Below are 22477 nucleotides of genomic sequence, written 5' to 3' on the forward strand. Positions count from 1 at the left end.
GCCTTCCATCCATCTCTGAAGCTTTCTGCCAGAAATACTGTGCCAAATACATCATGCTGCTATAATTTTTGGGATATCTTTTTTTCCTGCTGCTTTCAGCCTATTCCACAAACAGTACTATCTCCCTCTCAGATGGCCAAATGTACAGTCCACTGTCATTCTGCAGTAGTTTAAATTTCCTTCCCTCTATTCAAGCCCCCTGTGAATGGGTTCGTTAACCAGAGAAACAGCAGGTAAGCAAGGATATCGACCAGGATGTCCGTAGTGTTGATGTGCATAGTGTTCCCAGGGACAACCAGCCCTTTCTCCATTAATTTAAATAGAGCTGAATTTCAAAAGATCCTAGCCTCCTGGACCCTTCCACATCCACCTGGCAATGATTGATTAGTTACTTGGTGTCTTCCTCATCTGCATCCCAGTTCCACTGTAGCCGAATACCCTCTTTCTGCTGAAAGAGCTGCTGCAGCCGTGTCCTCTGCTCCATGGTGAAGCAGGTGAAGTTCCAAGACTCACTCATTAGGCTTTGAGTGCTGATATACAGCCGAAGCAGCCTCTGCATATTTGAGGTTAGCAGAAAAGTGGCATGGAGCATTGTTGGTCCATGCTGTATAATAGTAATTCAAATATGGTGCTGGCCCACCCATAAAGGAGGTATGGGATGGAGACAGATGAATCAGGGGATTTTTTAAAAATTAACACTGGCTTCTGCTATGCATCTCACAATTTACAGTGAGAAAAATCCCAGCATGCCCACAACTCAGCAACAAAGGAGTATTGGATACTCTCAAAGAATACCATGCCCTCAGTTTGCAGTAAACTACTGCCATCTGTACACAGTGATGTTCGTTGACAGACTGGATACCATCCCATGTGCACACTTACTGTAGCTTGCTTAATGCGTGCTACCTGATGTGTAGTAAAAAGCTGCGGATTAACCCCCACTGCCCACCAACATAGACAAACCTGGAGTGTAGCTGAAGCAGTGGTGTTTGCAGAAAGTATGGAAACAAACTCTGAAATGCGTAACATCACTTAAATAAGTGGGGCAATTAAGATGCCAATGATGCTTATTTTTCTACTCCTCAAGACACAGAAGAGGCAGTATTATTAATTGCAGTATTATCAACATCCAGCATATAGGTTTGGTTTACACGCGTTGTATTAGCATACCTGTGTTGGTCAGGGGTACAAAAAAAACACTTCTTGACTGACATGGCTTTGCTAACACAAAAAACCCAGTGTAGATGCACCTATGTTGATGGAAGAAGGTTTCTGTCTATTAGTAGCTAATGTTATTTGGGAGATGGTGTTCCTGTGCTGACACTACTACTTCTGTTGGTGTAGGCTCTGTTTATGCCAGGGGGCTATGCTGCCATAGCCCTCTACTGTAGACTCCGCCTCAAAAATGCATAAGTCACATCCCCAAAATCATCAGATTTGCCTAAAAATCATGAATTTAAACCAATATTTTAATCTTCTGCACTCTGAGCCTTTAGAGTGCACTTGTGCTTGACATTTTCAAACTTCCCCACAGCCATGAAAGCTAGAAGCATGGATTCTTTTTAAATTGAAAATTGAGATCCTCATATATTCACGACTCCAGTTGTTGGGGCTCTAAATACCAAATATCACAATTCTGACAATAACATTGCAAGAGTTGGTAACACTGCAACGTTGTATGAATCTAAGATCTTCTCTAAATGCTCATTTTGGTACAACAAGTGGCTGGGCTTGGGAGAGTATCTGTACTTTCTGCATTCCCCCATCACCAGCAAAGAGGAGCCAAACACAAGAGCCCTAACGGGGTGTCTGAGTCCCACTGAGGGGAACCAAACCCTAAGGAGTTCAGCAGAGCCTAGAGAGCATGAGTGAGCAGATATTCAAAACCTGATCAACGTACTGATAGAAGTAACTCCATGTTGGCGTTGCAAGTGTTTTGGAACTTTTAGTAGACAGCGCTTCAAAGAATTCTTATTACCTAATAACACTCCTTTTGACTCATGGAGACCTTAGAAATGCCACAAGTTTCCCTGGAAACTGTATTTTTGAAGTCCCAGCTTCATGCATTATGTAGCCTTTTCAGAATCAAGAGGATTTAAGAGTGGAAAATTTTAGAACTTCTAAGGCTTGGGCTACACTAGTGGGGGAGGGTTCGAACTTAGAAACTGCAACGTTAGCTATGCTGTTTGCGTAGCTGAAGTCGAAGTATCTTAGTTCGACTTACCTGGCCATCCTCACGGTGGCGAGTCGACTGCCATGGCTCCCCTGTTGACTCCGCTTACTCCTCCTGCCAAGATGGAGTACGGGCATCGATTTGCAGATCGATTTATCACATCTAGATGAGATGCGATAAATCGATCCCCGATAGAACACTACCCGGCGGAAGGGATCTGAAAGTTACAGTGGATCAGAAATTGAATGAGTCGGCAAAGTGATGCAATTGCAAAAAAGGGCTAATACTGTTCTCAGAGGTATTAATAGGAGTGTTTATATGCAATTGTCCCACTCTAATTGGCACTTTTGAGGCCCTATCTGGAGTTTAGAAAACCTGACCAAAGAAGGAAAGCCTAAAAGAAAAGTGCATGTTCAGTCTTGAGAAGACGACTGAAGGTGGGGACCTGATATATACAGGATGTTAATCAGTTGTTCTCCATGTCCACTGAAGTACAACAAGAAGTAATGGACTTAGTCTGCAGCAAGGGGCATTTAGGTTAAATATTAGGAAAAACTTTCTAACTAAAGGTAGTTTAAGCTCTGGAACAGGCTTCCAAGGGAGTTTTGGAATCAGTCATTGGAGGTTTTTAAGAACAGGTTGGATAAACTTCTATCAGTGATGGTCTAGGTTTACTTGGTCCTGCCTCAGCACAGGGGACTGGACTTGATATCCTCTCGAGGTCCCTTCCAGCCCTACGTTTCTATGATTCTGTTGTTCTAAACTTGCATGTTGAATGATCATATGGTATAGTGAGGACAATGTACAAAGAAATATATGCTGTAACTCAACTTTTCATGTTTGCTTTATGTATTATATTCAGTGGGAGAGAATGTTTAATTTTCTAACTGTATCTGCTAAGTAGTTGCTATTTTTCCCATTGTGGTGCTTATTATTTTAATGTAAGAAAGCCTTTGACTTCCTGAAGACCACAGGAAAAAAATGTTTTGATTGGGGGGCCTAATGATAGGACAGCTTGTCACATTGCTTTCAAACTGCAGGAGCCTGCAGAGGGATTGCACGAGTTTCCAAGAAACTGGAGAAAGAGAACAATGTATAAGCATTCCCTATGGACAATTAAAGAGTATTACTGAGTCCCAAAAGGAATAGTCTCTCACGTTGTCAGGCAAGATAAAGGCATTGGTGTAGAGCCGAGAAATGGAATTTTATGAGCTCAGAAAGGGAGTGGGAATTGCTGGGGGGGATCTAAAGTTTTTTTTTATTGAAAAATATAAATTTTGTGCCTACGAAGAGGCGATTACTTAGCCTCTAACGTCCTCGAAATGAATAGGTTTGTTTGAAAGCATGTGTTTGGGAGCTTGAGGCCGTTCTCCTTAGTTTAACTTCTGGTTAGTAGGACAGAATTGGGCAGCTGTACTGAGTTTTACTTGCTCAGGGAAAAAAAATATTTACTTTGACATGTGAGTTGGACTTGTATGCCTGTGAATACACAGCTGTCCTCTTGCTCTCTAGCATTTGTGTTTATTCAAAGTCTTTTTCCATGAGAAAAAAATCAAGTTCTATACAGATGACTCATTTCTTCTCTTGTATCATTGATGGCAGAGAACTGCTTGCCCACCATCTAATCACAAGTGTGGTATGCAACAAACTGATACGTCACCGAAATGTAGGCACGTATCAGAGGGAATGCCTTTTTCAGAGGGTCTCAAGCACTATGGTAACGTGTCTATCTTTATAGCTCAGGTGGAAATAGCTGTTTCCTTGGAGTAAAGACTGTCTGCCCCTTGGTCCAAAGCCCTTTGGGGTTTGTACACTAACAAAATAGATTCTTTACGCTTTCCTGTTATAAAGTAGATCACACAAGTAGAGCCCTGCGTGGATATAAAATTTGTATCCGCATCCGATCCGCAAACATGGTCTGTGGATATCCACAGATTTGCAGGACTCTACGCAGAAGTCAGACTTAAACTAGTTTTGTGTCCAAGATTGCTGGAGTTTAAAAACCCATTAAGTACAGCAAATCTTTCCTTGAACTCATATAGCTTCTAATATATCTGACATGAGAACAAACCTGTGAGAATAATGCATTTTACTGCAGATTGCTCCAGACCTCCTGTTGTTCAGGGACTCCATTTTCAATTATCTCTAATCAAGGAGAAAATTGGTTAAACAAATTTTACTATCATGTTTCCAATGTTAATGGATTAAGGATGACCAAGTGCATTATTTGATGTTTCCTTGGTGGAAACAAAGACTTTGAAGAACCTTCAATAAACATTCGGTAAAATAGTTTATATAATCCTCCAACATAAACTAGGCAAAATGTAAACAGCACTGGAGTGTATATTCTTATCTGCTAAATATACAATTTGCTAACCATAAAGGAATAGACTAGAGAAAACCGCTGTTAAAAACTGGAGTTTCTGTTCAACATATCTGTCAGCAGTGAGGCTACTTGGCAGAATACGCTGCTCTCCAGGCATCAATTCTAGTTCTAGGGTTAGATTAGTTTGGTCTCTTTTTTTTTTTTTTTTGGGCGGACATTTGTCCAAATTGCTAAAGCAGTTATTGCTGACTTTGCTTAATTGGTTGTGTGCCAGAATAGGTGCCTGAGTTTCATTGGTGGAGCTGTGTGCATAAGTTTGGCTCTAGCAGCAGAACTAGTCGTTGAATTGAGCTATTATCTCATACTGGAACTTCTTTGCCAGCAGCAGAGCATGATGTGGACTCTTTAGGGAGTTGGAGCTGAGGCAGAGTCCATGTGAACCATGTGACCTGATGATGTAAGCAGGACCACAATAGCTATTTTCCCAGGCTGTGTGTCTCTAGCCAGCAGGGAAAATGGTCCTGCATTCTTCTCCAGCAGAACTGGCTTTGCTCCTGCATGAGAGGAGGGGTGGAAAAGAGAGCCTCTGTTCTCTTCTTTCTATCACCAATATCTGTTTTACTGAACCAGCACTTTCTCTTTCTGATGTGAAACCTGGTGCAATGAACCATTCATTTTTATGAATTCCAAATTCAACCATAATGGTTTGGTTATCTTTAAGAGGATTGGATCTGAAAATCAGTACAAATTCTTAAAGATTATGGGCTAGCCTCTGGCCCCTAATATGCCTGCTCTAAAAATTCAGTATAATCAGTTGTGCTGAAGAGGGAACCCCTGAAGTGGTGTAGAGCCAATGTAGGGTGGTGTGTCTCACTTTCTCCCCAGTCCTGACACAGGAGTGTTGTAAGAGTTCTGCTGTGCACCAGCTGCCCCAATGACCCTTTCGGGCCTGTTGTAATTGGCAGAAATTAGAGCAGCCCTGAATCTGTTGTAACTTTATCCTCTGGACCAGCCTGTGGTTTGAGTATCAAAGAGCTAAAAAAGGGTGTATCTTCACTACAGAGTTACCCTGGATGATCAGCACCCATCTTATCCTATCCCAGGTGTGTGCTGCCACACTGCCAAGCCATATTCAAGTTACTGCCTCCTTATGGGAGCTGTACTTTGCCCGTGTGTGTCACTAGGACTCCTGGGGCATATCCTATGGTTCTTTGTGCTGCAGTAAGCTGAGGTGCTCTGATTTTTCTCCCAGTCACTTGCAAGAAAACTGTCCTTTTGGGTATACAGGGGCAACGGTGGGAAGATACTGGATGACTATCAACACTTGAGTGATTTTTTTTTAAGCCTGTGTCTTTGCTGCAAAGGGGGTGGGTTCCAACCAGAGCAAAAGCAGAATCCATGCTCTAACCCATACCCCCAGCCATGCAGGCTAGCCCAGGTTGAAAGCCTCATTAAAATTGGTGAGACGGTTTTGTGTGTGGATAGGAGGGAGACTAGAGGTACACCCAAGTAAGAGCTATGGTTTACTGTAGTGATAACATACCCAAAGTGGCTTACAGTTCTGCTGCCCCACCCCTGAGTTTTGCTAGCAAGAGAAGGAAATGATCCCCAGAATGTGGCCCTACGGCTGCACAGTATTTGAGGAGCTAGCTGTCCTTGACGAATCAACAGACATTTCTTGGTGCAGATAGCACAAAACAATGTTGACTCCCATTACCGGGTACTGCAAAGGCCTGTGGCCTGGTTCTGGAGCACAGAGGAAAATGTAAATATTTACATTGGAGAGGGAACCAAGTATATGTCAGTAGGCTAGGTTGACATTTGTCCCCCAAATAGTAGTCATTAACATAGGTACATTTAGATTCCTTATATTGGTTAAACCGCTGCTGTCTTCATATATCTGATCCAGATTAGTCAAACAGTTACTGCTCAGTCACTGTCCTGACTTGACTAAAAGAGAAGTTTATTTTCAGGTCTTCTGGAATTATGGTTATCAGCGATGATGGGGATCTTGTGAAGTGACCTGTGGTGTTATGAAGAAAGGAATGCCTGCAGTGCTTTCCTCCCTTTATTTCAGGGCTCTGTGACCTGATAGACACAATAGAAGAGTTTATCTCCTTCAGCCACAAATAAAATGTGGTGTTTGTTTTCTGCTGTTAGAAAATGGCCAAACCTTGCATTTGTAATTAACTAAGTAGCTCATGTCCATTGTATTGTTTAGAGAAGCAATTTCTGCTTTGCACAGACAGCTGAAAAAAAATTTCAAGCATTTTTAGTTGGACTTCCACCGTGAAGCTATTTCACCTTCTATTGGTGGGGCTTTTTTGAATGAGTCCAGTCACTAGCTTAGTAACAGAAGTGGTTTGTGTGGTATGATTCACACCCTTAAAAGATGAGAGAAATACTGAAATGTGTTCCAGCATGTGTTGGTTGACACAGAATCTATCATCTGGAGTCTGTCTCTTGCCTGTGTGGTCACGATGACTTACTACTGCTCTGACATGATAGGCTGATATACTTACTACTACTTTTTTTTTTTGTTTTTGTGGTTGCTTCACAGACAAGGACAAAAGCTGAGGCAAACTAATACTGAAGTGTTGCAATGCATAGTTGTATCCCCCACAAAAAAAGATGAATCTAACTCTGCAGACACCCAACAGTATTCTGAGCATGGAGCATTTCAGGAATGAAGTTTGGTTTTTTAGGTAGAAAACCAGGAGATCCACAGTTAACTGTCACATAGGGCACTGACTCACTCCAATCAGTCGATCTTAACTCTGCCCTGTGTTTTTACAACATGGTGTAATGAAACACTAATTCTTGTGCCTCTGTGTTTTGTACTTCCACGGATTGTAGTATTGGTGAAATTATAGGGGGAACAGATGATGATGATGTTCTATAGGTCAAGGTATCTGGCTAAATACACTCCTGCCTACCCTCCTGTGGTGAGGTCTCTATGCTACAGACACCTTTTTAAGGTCTGCAAGAAGGAGTCTCACTTTTTTGCAAACCCTTTGTGGACCCTCACTATTACAGCTTCCTTCCTGCAGAGCCCAGGAAATGCCTAGGAGTGGAGATCTTTCCTGTTACCCTCCTAATGCTCATAGGAGTGGGGCTGTCCTCTTAAGCTCTGCACCAATGGCAATTGGTGGGGAATGCAGCCAGCAGGAGACTTGAGGGTGTTCAGAAGCAAAGAGGGGTGCATAGAGATGAAAGAACCTCTGCTGCTCTGCATCCTCTGGCAGGAGTTCTAGGGAAGGAGATCTGTTTGCTCTCCCACCTCCAAAAGTTTTACAGGCTGTTCAGCCCCCTGTGACCGCTTCAGTTGCTAGAGAGGCTAGAGCTCAGCTGCTCCATGCAAGATGAAACTAGAATAGTGGTGTAAGTGGTTACAGAGATGAAGCAACCATAAGCTGTTCAGCAGTAGCAGTTCCAACAATAAGTGCTGCAGCAGTGAACCACCTAGCAGCACATTTAGATCACACTACTACTGTTGAGGGAACTGATGGCCCAGCAGCAGGAGATGATGCAGCAAATGTGCCACTCCTACACCTCCAGAGAGTTCCAGCAGGTCATGTATCCACCGAAGGGGTTCCTCCAACAGTTAGTAAAGCTAACTAAGATGGGACTGGCCGATGACCCAGAAACCTTCCTAGTTCCATTTGCGAGGGTGGCACTAGCAGTCCAGTGGCCCCTGAACAATGTGCTTTGATCCTGGCCTCATACATAATGGATCTGGTCCAGGTAATCTAGTTTTGGAGAGGGCAGAAGACTACAAACAAGTAAAGTCCACCACTTTTGGACTACTTGGATATTTTAGGAGACACCATCAGCTGTTCAGAGCAGTGAGCTACCCCAGGGGGACCATACAGTTGGGAGAGCACTGTTGGAAGTGGCGCCTTCCAGAGGAGTAATTAGGGGCCCTGGTGACAGAGACGAGAACAATTCATAAAGATATTACCCATGACAGGCAAAGAGTGGGCACTATGGCACTGCCTGGGGATATTATCAGAAATGGTAAGGCTAATGGAGGACTCTGAACAAGCCAAAGGATTACAAGAGGTAGAATTACTCCAGGCCTCAACAGGGTGGGAGATGGAACAGCAAGAGACCTGGGGACAGGGGCAGTGAGCCAGAATTAGCAACAGTCTCTGAGGGACTCAGCCCGAAAGCATCCTCCCAGATGATCAGACTACCCCTTGGAGCATGAGTAGTCAATGCTAGGCACCTCAAACAATGCGAGCAGGGTGCAGCTGCCACCACCCCACGATAGGGCCCGCACTCACCTAGGAAAGATGCTGCTGCGCCAGCCCATTAGTGTGCTGTTCTTGTGGTCAGGGAGTGCCCTCTTTATAGAAAGTGAATGTGCCGAGGGCTGGACGTTAGAAACCTGGGCACAGAAAAAGGCTCCTCCTAAGTTGATGGTACTGGTGATTGGTCCAAGGGAAGATGGTTTAAGAACTCTAGGACTCCAGTTACAACCAGACAGTGGTTCTGGCCTCCATGGTGGGAGGTGATGACACACCTAACCATGCAATCTGCCTGCAGTGTATACATGGTGATGTCAAAACATACCTCAGCCAGTGACTACATCTGACAATGGGAGCCCATACTGCAGTGGTAACAGCAGACCTACCTGAAAAATTGGCCTACCCCATAATCCTAGGCTGAGGCTGGAACTGATCCTTCTGGCAAGTCATTAATGTACAAGCCTGGATAGTGAGTGAGAATCCAGGCCATAGGTACAACCAGTTCCCCAGAGCTTGGTGAGTCTTGGGGAAGCCACTAACCCTGAAGAAGGAACATCCAGAGCAACACAGCTGTTGACACCCACAGGGGAAGAAGAGGTAAGCAGCTGGGACCTGGAAGCCTTCCTACATAATGGGAAATTTTGGGCAAGGACAGAGGACCCACCCTAACTTAGCCTATGTGGTATGAGCAGTATCTGCTCTTCATGTTCAAGGAGGAATGCTTGTATTGAATTGAAAGGGGTCAGAAAGCTGAGGTAGGTGAGGGTCCAGCTGCTGGTGCCATGCAGGTACCGCTGGATGGTGTTGCAGCGTGTACATGATATCCCATGTGTTGTACACCTGGGGAGAGAGAAGACATTATATTGGATAATGTTCTGTTGGCCTGGTTCTACTGGCTAGGGGTGCATCATGAGGAGAATACTGTTTCTCCTACCTGGGATGTCAGCAAGGCAACAGCAAAGATCCCTGACCTTGATCGAGTCACCCTTTGGGAGAATTAGTGGAGATGATCAGGCTCCTAGAAAAAAGTGCATTGGGGCATCAGTATATATAAGTGATCAACTATGGACACTTGGTTGCAGAGGCTGTTCCTTTGCACTCCATGAAAGCTACAGCGATAGCTCCAGAACTCTTGAAACTCTTCTCACGTGCGAGATTGCCCAAAAAATATTAACAGATAAGGGACTTATTCTCCCAGCTGACGAGTGAATTATGTTCCCTTCTGAAGATCACATCCCTGAAAATCTTGGTGTACCACCAACACACTGATTGCCTAGTAGAGCAATTTAATGAAATGCTGAAGGGAATGTTGAAAAGCTTTGTCAACACCCAAAAGCAGTAGGACCAGCTACTTCCATCACTCCTGTTTACCATAAGGAGGTATTGCAAATGTCTACAGGGGTCTCCCGTTTGAGTTGCTTTGCAGTCATCTATCATGAAGAATCTTGGACTTGTTATGAAAAGGTTGGGAGGAACAAGACATAGGTGCCTTAAGCGTGACCCAATGTGCTTTACAATGAAGGGAACAACTTGGAAACATAGGGGTTTTTGGTAGAGCGAATTTGAGAGAGGCCCAGCTCATCAGGAAAGAAATTACAATAGAGGGGCATGACTACAGACTTTCCGACCAGGTGACTGTGTTCTCCTGCAGCAGAATCTAAATTAATGGCCCAATGGCAGGGTCTGTTTGAAGTGGTCAGGCAGGTCATATGAGATAAGACTACCAGGAGGGGGAAAGGAACCAAGCTCTATCAAGTGAATCTTCTCAAACTTTGGAAGACGTAGGAGGCCTTGCTGATAATTCAAATCCCTTTGGAGAGGGAGTTAGGGTCCCAGTTAACCAGCAGCCAAGAACCGACAACAGTATGGGGGGGTGAGGGGCTCTGCCCTGCTCAAAGGAAGCAGCTCCTCTAATTTGTCAGATTTCACAAAGGTATTTTCCACCTGCCCAGGAAATGCAGTTCATCCAACATCTATAGACCACACCAGGCCAGCTGGTCAGGGAGAGCTCTAGACCATTACCATGGAGGTTGTGGGATACAGTTTGAGAGGAGGTGCGGGCGATGCTGGAGATGAGGATAACTGTGAAATCCGAAAGTGAATGGAGGAGCCCTACAGTTCTTGTTCCCAAACCAGACAATTCGGTTTGAGTTAGAATTAACCTTTCTAAAGTCAATGCAATCTCGAAATTCAACACCTACCCAATGCCAGAGTAGATGAGTTACTTCAGAAGAGTTACTGGTGAAACACCTGAGCACTACTGACTTAACAAAAAGGTATTGGAAGATCCCTTTATCCCCCTTCCTCCGAAGAGAACACCTTTCTCCACTCCTTTTGAGTACTTGCGGTTCAAGACTTTTGCCTTTTGGCCTCTGTGGAGGTGCCGCAACTTTCCAGTGGCTTATGAACAGGATCCTCAGCCCCTACCATCAATATGCTGCAGCCTACATAGGCAACATCATCTATAGTCCTATCTGTGAAGATCACGTACAGCACTTAAAAGCAATATTAAAAGCCCTACAGGATGCAGGACTTACTTTTCAGGGTTGGCCGTAAGTTAGCAATAGATGAAGTAACCTATTTGGGATACTGCGTTGGAGGCAGCCTTATGAAACCAGTGATCAACTAGGTATAGGCCCTAACAGCATGTCGCATTCCCCAGACAGAGGCAAGTAAGGCATTTTCTTGACCAGGTTTATCCCCGGTTTTGTCTCGATCACAGCCCTTCTTACAGACCTCATGAAAAGCAACAACTGAGATGACCCAGTGGGATGAGAAATATGAGGATGCTTTTAGTGAACTGACAACATGACCATGCCAAATGCCTGTGTTCTTCAGCCCTGATTTTTCCTAGGAGCTCAGATTGCACATTGATGCCTCAGACATCAGGTTTGGCATTGTACTGTCACAAGGCTTTGGAGGAGAAAAGCACCCAGTCCTCTACCTGAGTAGGAAGCTCTTTCCTAGAGAAGAGGCTCACTCAAGTATTAGTGATTAAGTGGATCATGGATTCCCTCGGGTATTACCTGTTGGGTAGCCCCTTCTCCCTGGTAACAGATCATGTTCCTCTATGCTGGATTCACACAATGGAAGACCTAAACCCACGTATAATGCTATTTATACCTTGCACCACAACCCTACAGTTTCAGAGTATACCACCAGGCAGGAAAGGACCATACCAAAGCCACCCTAGAACAGCCTTTCCAGCTTGAGGTGTGGGGCATGTGAAGGGACATGCCCTCACACTGACAGTGAGAAGACTAACAAGCTCCTCTGGACCTGTTAAACACCAGTGACGCACATCTGCGAGGATTGTTCTGCCTGGAGGGTGGGGAAGCTTTAAAAAGGAAAATTGCCACGGGTAGGGGTGGTGAACAAGAAGAGAGCTGCCCCATCTTGGGCAGCAGAGACAGACTCGTCAAAAGGGAGATGGTGGCAGGCCCCTTCGCTCCCAGAACTGCGTGACCCAGTCTCTTAAAGCAGTGTGTCCCAAGAGGAGGGACCCCATTTTAAACTAAGCCCAGAGGGCTGACCCAGGAAGATGGCCTGATTTCCAGGTCATCCTTATCTCTGTCTGCTTATGGACCCTCAGATGAAGAAAGAGGGAAGAGGACTTTTTTTTTCTTTTGTTTTCTTGAACTTCCCATTGAGTGTCTGCTCGGGTGGGGAGAAAGACAGACAGATATAAAAGACCAGAATTTGGGACTTGTGGGAACCCTTGCCACCAACATGGCTGCTAAAGAATGTGCTCTGCTCTTTAAGAGGAGAAAAGCAAATTGCATATCTTTTTTTCCCCACCTCCCTCTTTACTCTTGTGCAGATGTCATGAAACATACCTTAGAAAAGTTAAATTACTTCCCAGCAGGCTGTGTCTGAGCCTATTTGCTCTCTGCCACAGCTGTAGCAAACTGTTCTGGTTTCCCCAAACCTCTTCTCTTCAAATATGGTTTATCTCATACAGGGAAATTCATATTTGTGGTTTTTCCTTCTATATACTCAGTTGCGTTGGTCTCATTTTATTGTCTTCAGCCCATGTTTGAGGCACATTCAAAGGTGTTGCTTCAAATCCTCCAGCTCTTGGAGTCTTCCTGTCTAAGAAACCTGCAGTCTCTCTCTGCTGTGTGTTACTGTAACTACATGAGTCTATAGTTATGGCTAGACATGGATTCTCAGGAAAATTTTTTGGTGCCCTCAGAATGTGGCCAGCAACTCTTGCTGATGGCCACTCTCACACTTCCCCCCTAAGATGCTTAATTAGCTTTAGGAATATCAAATAAATATGCACATATACATGCCCAAATCATTGCAATTTATTTATTGCTAGCTAGTCTGTTGTGAAAGTGATATTAAAAAACATACATGTATCACTTTTCGCAGCAGATTTAATTAGCCCTGGCAAACCCTTGGGACAAATTAAGCCCTGGATGGAGGGTTGGAGAAGGTGGTGGGGGTCAGGGGTGATGTGGTGGGAGGCAGTGGGGGGATGGAGCTTGAAACCCTGCAGTCAGAGGACATGGTTCAGGGGGCCTGGGGCCTGCCACTGTGCAGCTGGAGACCAAAGCGCCATGGCCAGAGCTTGCTGCCCCGCCACCCCAGGGCTGAAGCCCAAATCCTGAGCCCACCACCCCTGGGAAGGTGGGGAACTCACCGGCTCCCTGACCCTGCAGTGTCAGTGACTCCAGAGTAGGGCATGGCCCAACCTCTGCTGCTGGCCCCAGCAGCCAACAGCAGGACAGTGCATCCCGGAGTAACAGGGAGCGGGAGGAGGCTGTACTTTGCCCTCCCCCCCACCACAGCCCAGGAGGTTGTGGCTGCAAGAAAAGCCTTTGGTGGCTGCATTTGAGAAATGCTGGGCAAGAACTAGGAGTAATGGGCTGAAATCAAGGGGAAAATATGGGATGCCTATTGAGAGCAACAAACTAGGAGTCAAGGTACAAGGGCTGAGAGTAATAGAATACATGGCTATGGAATGACCATCCCAAGGAATCTGTAGAAACTCTGTTGCTTGGGACCTCCTGAAGTTGGGCTGGAAGAAACACTATAGTAGGGAATAATTCTGTGTTTGCTGGGACATTGACTTGATGAGCTAATAGGCTGCTTCTGCAGTTAACTCACTTAGTTGTCCAGGTTAACATTGTTTTGTTGCTGATCAGTTAGAGAACATGCTCATTTAAAGTTGTGCAGTGCCCCTTATAATATTGTATGGCAGCTGCCTGCTTTGTCCACTGGTGGAGGCTTGGAACCAGGGTTGACTGGCAGCCCCCTATCAGCTCCCCGCTTCCCTAAGTTCCCTGTGTGGCAGCTGCCCAGCAGGCTATCAATTGCCAGGCAGTTCAGCTGTCCCTCCCCCAATGCTGTGTGCTGCTACTGCTCTCTGCCTTGGAGCTGCTTCCAGGAACCTCCTGCTTACTGTGTTGGGATGGGGAGGGGCAAAGAGGGATGGTAATATCAGCGTGACCCCCCCCCCCGCCCCTCATTTCCACAGAGCGGGGAGGACATGACAGGGTTCAGGATGGAGGGAGCTTGCTGAGAGCAGCTGCTGTCTAAAATTGCTGATCTACATAAAAAGGCAATGTACTTAGAGTGGCATCAGTGTACTTAAAGGGGCAATGCATCTCACACATATATGGTGTGTCTCTGTCTCTGCCATGCTGTCTCCTCTCCCTTCATTTGTCCTGCCTTGTACTGTGTGAGGCTACATTAACGTGTTAACCCTTGAGGGCTCAGCCGAGGGCTAGTTCATCATTTAGTAGGAAGGCATTCCCTGGGAAATATTCCCCCCCCCCTCTCTCTCTCTAACGTGACCCTGTATAACACGGTAAAGCAGCGCTCTGTGGGGAGGGGCTGTGCACTCCGATGGATCAAAGCAAGTTCAATATAATGCGGTTTCACCTATAACGCGGTAAATTTTTTGCCTCCCAAGGACAGCATTATATTGAGGTAGAGGGGGAGGGGTGTGTGTGTGTGTGTGTATATATATATATATATATATATATATATATATATATATATATATATATATATATATATATATATATATATATGTATATGTATATAAAAATAAAAAATTTCCCTGGAACCTAGCGCCCCCCCCCTTTACACTAATTCTTATGGGGAAATTGGATTTGCTTAACATCATTTTGCTTAAAGTTGCATTTTTCAGGAACATAACTACAATGTTAAGAGAGGAGTTACTGTATTTCTAATTAGTATGATTTTTTTTTAATTGATGCTGTTTCTGCAAACTAGGGGAAAATCCAGAGATTCAATTCTGAGATTTCTTTTTGGTGTAAATTTGTATGGAAACAGTAAACCTCTTGAAGACTGACATCTGAAATAACTGAACTCTGCCAGGTGAAATGCATGATTTGACTTAGGTTTTGTTTCAAAGCAGTGTTCAGTGGCAGAGTATCTGTTCTGTTCTGCAGATTCTTTAATTAATGTTTGCAAAAGGCTTTGAGGAATACTGTAGAAGCACAAAGTATTATAAGCTAGCTTTAAATATATTACCTGGATTTAGTAGAGTTAGCCTTAGTGGCCAAGAAATAACACTGTGTCCTAAGGGCAAGGTTATAAGGCAGCTGGGGGGGATTGCACAGTTAATGATTTCAAGTAACATTTGTATAGCAAAGTAAAGTTGTTATAATATTTTTCTTTTTTTGGCTGTATGAAGTAACTGTACTTGTGGCCTGAAAAAATAACATTTCAGTCTTTTGAAAAGTGTTTTTCTCAAAGGATTTCTGAATTTTCTTATGTAGAGCTACAGAATTCCATCTTAGCAGTTTTTGCTCTCTGGGAAACAGAAGTCACATCTTAAAATAAACTTTATAAATACCTAATATTTTTAAAGCCCCCCTCTTTTGGGGCAGGGGAGGGACAAATTTTTTAACAGCAGCAAATAATTCTCTAGTTGCAAAAACCTTTCCATTTGTGTCTGTGGCTTCTAGCAAAGTGGCTGTTTTTCAGCTCCGACCTAGTATTTTTAGAAATGGAGTATTGGACCATAGGCTGGGAGGAAATTTGTGTTCAGCATGTCTGTGGTATTTTCATTATAGGGTAAGCATTAAGTGAAAAATGGCTAAAAATTCTTTAATCATACTCTATGAAAGCTTCTATAAAGTGTGTGTGTGTCTCAACTTAGTAAATCAAAAGCACTGTGGGGGAGCTGACTGCTGTTAATGATACCTATCATTTCTAAGGTAACTTAATAATGACAGTTTACATAGGGACAGAAGACAGCAGGAGAGGGAGGATGGACAAATCACCATCTATACATGCTGTTTGTGAAACTACTTAAGATATCTGAATGGCATCCTGTATTTTTAAGCATTAGTTAGTATTTTTTCTCTTACAGGGATCTCTCTCAGATATAGTGATACCTCCCTAATAAATCATAGGGTAAATCCTGTTGATCTGCAGTAATGCTGTGTGAAATTTACTGACAAGTTCCACAGTTTGTGACAGAATGTTTAACTCTGAAATTCAGTCTGCTTCCAATTATGCAGGAAACTTTTCACCTCACTTTAAGGAAAACACAGCAAAGGGAGCAGGATTATCAGTTTTATCAGTGACTTTAAATAGGACCAGGATTGGGCCCTAAATAAATCAAAAGGGGACACGTCTGCATGTACAGATACTCCACGTGTCAAGCCTGCATTTTATATATGTATTTGTAGGTTATTATAACCATGAATGTAATAAAATTCACACCTATGGATGTATATACAAGGATACACATTTTATGTGGAATCGGCTTTAACTTTCATAGACCTGTATATTTATGGGACTACAGGGGAGAAGTTGTATTCCTTTCATGCCCTGTGAGAGGATTATTTGATTGCACTAAGCCATGTTGTTCATCTATTTTAAACTGTTCATGTCAACCCAGGTCTTGCTCCTATTGCTCAATTCAGTTTTTAAGAGTGATTGATCAGAAGGCAAAACCCCCCAAACCACTGGCGTGTACATTCAGTTAGAAGCAGCCTGATAAAAATAACATGGAATTTGCCACTGCAGCAGCTGGCTTACGAAAAATAACTATTGCAAGCACTTAATATCAGAAAATGCACTTGTGATAAACAGCAGCAGCTGTTACTCTTTGAAAGTAATTACTGCAGTAGATAGTCATTTCAGTGAAGTGACTGAAAAGCAAATGCTGTGTGGGATGACTTCTCCGTCCTTCCCAGGTTGTGAACCTACTCTTAGAAAACTGTGGGACTTGGTCCTCTTTGGCTGTGGAGTGTGGAAGGGCTCAAGGGTTTTACGCTTGCTGTAGGTTTCACTGTGCAGGCCCTTCAGAAAGGCCTTAGGATGGGTAAAATATATTTATCTAACTGCCTCCTACATATTGTTATAGGGTATTTCCAAATCTTGAACCGCTAGGGCTAGTGGTTACTTTCTTAATGTGGAATCGAAGTCTGTTTAAACATAAAACCTGGGCTTCGTGTTTGCCAGCTGTCTGTTACACAGAAAAGGGCCAGCATTTTCTTTGGGACTACATACTGCTTGAGGGAGGTTCAAACAGCATTTTACCATTAGCTCAGCTTTCTGTAGGCTGGCAGTGAAAGCTCTTACCAGCTAATCTGCAGCAAGGTCTCTCAAAATGTTCTCTAGTATAGAGCACCTTTTTGAAGGAAACTGTCTCAATCCCATAGATTGCCTCCCATCCCATTCATGATAGTAGAATGTCCTTCTGCCAACTACATCAATGACCTACATAGAAACGTAGTATTCAAGTACATGTAGCTGTCTTCAGGGGACTTCAGCAGCTGGAAAAAAAGGAGTTAGCACTGAATGACCAGCCAACTCTTTGTAGGCCACCATGTTCTGTATGGACCACTAGTGGCCCATGTAGAACCACTGAAGCTATCCTAGTGTGAAAGCTGAGGTAACATAAAACATGTCCCGGATTGAAGATGCAGACCACAGCTTTTCACCCTTCACTGCTCTAAACTATACTGTCTGGCAGTTAATATACACAGTAGCAAAATAATGGCAACGTGGAATGAAGTCACGTTTTGAAACAGTGCAGAATAAGCTGTGTCCTAAGAGGACCTGTCTGGCATTTACACTCTGATTAAACTTTTTCTGGGATTGATTTCACCCTGACCCTGCTGTGGGGGGGAGAAGTTGGTTGTGTATAGGCTTGATCTTGTGACATGCTGTTTATAGCAGACTGAAAATACCAACATGATGATGTAATAGTTACTTTGACAAACCAGTGGAGCATTCCCCAAATATTTACCTTTGGAAAGTAGCACCTTTGAATATACAGTGTGCACACTGTACAAGTATTTACACAATAAACGTAATGGTTATAATAGATGCACGTGGTTTTTGAAGTTGGCTGTGGAAGCATTGACCATAGGTGGTTTGTGTATCATGGTAGCACATGAATCCTGTGTGGCTCAGTTGATAGCCCTTCAGATTCTGGAATGCAAGGTTATGAATTCAAGTTTTACACCAAGATTTAAGCTGTGACCAGTGCTGCTGCTGTAGTTTTGAGACATTGAGCATGCATCCCAGCTCCATTAGCTCTTGCTTGTATAGCTCTTGTACATGATAGGGTAATACTAGTATGCTTTTTTTCCTAGGAATGGATGGGGTTTAGTATTGCAAACTGAGCTATTGCTGAGCTCCCAAATGGCTGCTGTTCACTAGCAGTCACTATTTAAGTTGTACCACAAAGCAAAGTCAAAACTGTCCCTATTAAACATATTGTAAAGCTTTTAGCATTTGGAAGAGGCTCTGTAAACATCTTGTGAACACTGAAAACACAAAACACAGTACAGAATAGTTGGGGTAAAATAACAAAGTTTTGCTTAAAACAGCATCACTAAAAAGCCACTCTGTAAACTTTTTGTGGTGTATATTAATTACTAATCTCTATAACATGTTCAATTTATTGCTTACATCCAGTACAAGATTTCTTAAGCGTGTCTAGGGATTTTTAGTCGTATGTTGGATGGACCAAGGAAAAGCTCCCCTCAGCTGGAACATGGGGTCTCTAGCCTCTCTCTGTACTGGAGATAATAGAGTGTGATAGACAAATAATGTGGATTATATGGGGAAGGTAAGATATAAGATCTTGTGACCTGTGTTTTGTACTCTGAAGGAGGTTTATAGGAGGGAGCACAAAAGCTGTGATGGAAGGACAGGCTGATATGAAGTTAGAAAGTTTGGTTATGCTTTAAAATAGCTCATGTCCTATCTGAGTATAATACATTTTAATATGAATCTGGCAAACCTCTTCCACTTGGGGGGATTTCCACATTCTATAGAGTAAAACATCAGCTGTTCAAAGGCAATAACTAGAGCCAAGACAGGTTAAAATGCATTTCAATCTTACTGCTGGGACTTGGCTTTGGCTCACATCAGATGCATTTGTTTATCGCAGGTCAGGCCTCTGGGTGTGTTGTGCTTTTTAAAAAGCTTTTTTAAAGCAGCAGCATGCACAGCAAGGCAGCTGCTTCACCAAGAGGCAGGAAAGAAGGGGGAGGGGGGGAGAGGAATAAAACGAGCTAGTGGGGAAGGAAAAAATGGCCATAAACTTTTAGTCCCTCCCACCCCCACACTGTCTTTTTCCAATATCCCAGGACTTTTGGGGTGCAGTCTGTAGAGTAACAGTTTAACTCCAGTGATGTAAATACACATGTAGGTGGCCACGTTATAGAAACTTTGTCAAAACATCTTGTGAACATATTTGTAGTTTCATGGTGACAGCTGATGAATGTTGGTAACCTTTGTTGGAATAGCTAAATTAGCTTTCTATTTTTCAGTTAGAAGCAGAATTTTATGCTGAATTTACACTATTATATGGGCTTTATTTATGTCTACACTAGCACTTATGTCAGCCAAACATTTGTTGCTCGGGCGGATGCTCTCCTGCGGACATAGCTACCACTGCTCATTGAGCTGGTTTTATGTCTACAGGACTGCTCTCTCACAGCGGTACAGCTGTGCTGCTGGAAGCTTGTATGTGTAGACATGGCCTAAGTGGCAGGCTGTATTTAGCACCATTAGTAATTGCAATCATGTGTAGACAATTAAAGGCTTGTATACTCGTACTTATACAGTCATTGTATAACTTATGTATTCTATACTCATGCTGTTGTCTTTTGTTGCTTCCTGTTTGGAGTAAAAAGTGTTTTTTGAAACCCTGTATGTTACACGTGACAGCATTTTAACAGCCTAAGAAGATGGCTTAGCAATGAAGGAAGAGCTGGCTAGCTTTAATCAGTAAAAATAGATATTGATCTAATCTCCACTGTTCACTGAGATCTTTCTTCCACTCCTTAAATGGCTTTAGTCTGGCACCAGCATCTTATAATTCTGAAACAATTTAGCCCTTTGTCAAATCAGTGCTAATGGACTATATTCCTTTATACAACATAGAACAAACTAAGGGTGGGGAGTAGCATAACTATACAAAACATTAAGACTATAGTGGAATTAACACTGAAATCTCTGTATTCATGTTGTATTGAGCTGTTGGGTATTTACACTAGAGTAACACAGCTTGGATTTGATATCCTGGAACTACTACGCTGTTTCAAACTAACTTAATATTCAGGAGTATGGAGCATATCATACTTCTGAAATGTGAATAATGAATCATGTAACTTCTGATTAAACTTGAGTAACCTGGGGCCATGACTTCTCAGCTGAGCAGTTCCAGATGAAAACTGCTTCAGAGGTGCTTCATAACTTTTCCTGTCTTTCAGCTTTATCTTCAGGCCAGAATGAAAGGAGATTGGGCAAGACTTGTACGTCCCACAGCGCAATTTGGTCTCATTGCCGCATCTATCTACGTGGGTCTCTCCCGTGTTTCTGATTACAAACATCACTGGAGTGATGTGTTGACTGGACTCCTTCAGGGAGCAGTGGTAGCTGTACTCATTGTAAGTTAATAAGTAGTTCACTAAGCCCGAATCAAAACTATTTTAAAAGTAGGTTTCATGCCATGTGTGGTAAGCATAGGCTCTGTTCAAGGGGAAATGTACAACCCTTCCACATGCTCTGAAAAGTAGCAGGGTTGGGTAGGGAACAGAAGAAAACTATGTACAGAATTAGATCACATTATTACCACCATAGAATGTAGAAGCCACAGTAATGGACCGGGAACCTAATTGTGCTAGCCTCTGTACAAAGAGAGTAAGATCTTTGGGGCAGGAACAATCTTTTTGGTTTAAGACAGATGAAGACAGACAAGGAAGTACCAGGAAAGCAGGGGAGTGTATTGACCAGTTGGATAAGCAGTGATCTCAACACACCACCACTGTAACTGTTAAATTATTGGTAGGCTTAATGGTAAAGGAGGTTTTAAAGATGAATTTGAAGGAGGATTAAGTAGTTTCCTCCTCCCCCCCCCCCCAAAGGGAGCTCCTCCCAAGTACAAGGGGCAGCATGGGGGAGAGCATGAAGGTGCCTGTTTGAAAATTTATCAAGTGAGCAATGGAGGATAGCATCATGGGTAGATCAGAGGCAAGTATTGTCACCTCAGTCATGAATGAGAGAGAACAGGCAGGGTGGTGATAGGCAGTGAAGGGCTTTGAAAATGAGGACATAACTTATGGAAGGTATGTAAAGAGGGGTGACAAAGCCAAAGTGACAGGCTAGGAAAATTTTATTTTTTGCAGTAGCATTCTGAATTGAGAGTGTGGAGGAAGGCTGCGTTTGTCAAGACCAGAAAAAAGAATGTTCCTATAATGGACATGAGTCTTAACTGTATGGAGAGATAGGAAAGACCGTATCTTAGATGTTATGTGAAAGAATCGGCAAGATTTAAAAGCCTGGATATCAGGACCTAGAGAGAGGTCAGAGTTGAAGGGGATGTCCACGTTGTGGGCCTGAGTGACAGACATGATAGTGGTGTTGTCCTGTGCTTAATGAGGAGGGAAGCGCCGGAGAGGAGATTCAAAGCTGTTAGCCATGTTGAGCTTGATCCACAAGATGTCAGAAACGGATAGAGATTTTAGTATGGACAGAAGGCAGGCTTGGAAAAGGGTAGATCTGAGTTGTCAGCAGAGAGATTACCCAGGAATATGGTGTAAAGAAGACCAAGGACAGAGCCCTGTGGAAAGCTGGGGGTAGCGGGAATGAGGAGGATCCCTGAAGGACATATATGGGGACAGCTAGGGGTCACCAAATGAAATTAATAGGCAGTAGATTTAAAACAAATAAAAGGAAGTGTTTCTTCACACATCAGTCAAGCTGTGGAACTCCTTGCCAGAGGATGTTGTGAAGGCCAAGACCATAACAGGGTTCAGAAAAGAACTAGATAAATTCATGGAGCATAGATCCATCAGTGGCTATTAGCAGGATGGGCAGGGATGGTGTCCCTAACCTCTGTTTGCCAGAAGCTGGGAATGAGTGACAGGGCATGGATCACTTGATGATTACCTGTTCTGTTCATTCTCTCTGGGGCACTTGGCATTGGCCACTGTCGCAAGACAGGATACTGAGCTAGATGGACCTTTGGTCTGACCCAGTAAAGCCATTCTTATGACACACAGAGAGCAATTTGAGAGGTCAGAGGAGAAGCAGGAGGACATTCATGGAAGCCAAGAGAGGACAATTTCAAGAGGAGTAGAGTCAGTTTGAAAGGTGATTGACAGGTAAAGGATGAGGATTGAGGAGTACTGCTGCCACTGACATGGCTAGGAAAGGGTAAGTGAAGACTTAAAGTGGTTTCAGGGGAGCGCAAGGGGCAGAAGCTGTGTTTCAGAA

General features: G+C 43.5%; 1 protein-coding gene across 2 annotated transcripts in view; it reads left to right on the forward strand.

Annotated features, from left to right (window-relative positions):
* Window positions 1-22477, forward strand: part of PLPP1 (phospholipid phosphatase 1) — a 121349-nt gene that overhangs the window by 95588 nt on the left and 3284 nt on the right. For both annotated transcript variants that reach the window (XM_030567545.1, XM_030567544.1), the window contains exon 5: window positions 20473-20649. In XM_030567545.1, the coding sequence (XP_030423405.1) occupies window positions 20473-20649 (177 nt within the window). The remainder of the gene's footprint in view (window positions 1-20472; window positions 20650-22477) is intronic.

Source organism: Gopherus evgoodei, chromosome 6 (assembly GCF_007399415.2).
Source record: "Gopherus evgoodei ecotype Sinaloan lineage chromosome 6, rGopEvg1_v1.p, whole genome shotgun sequence".
Taxonomy (NCBI): domain Eukaryota; kingdom Metazoa; phylum Chordata; order Testudines; family Testudinidae; genus Gopherus; species Gopherus evgoodei.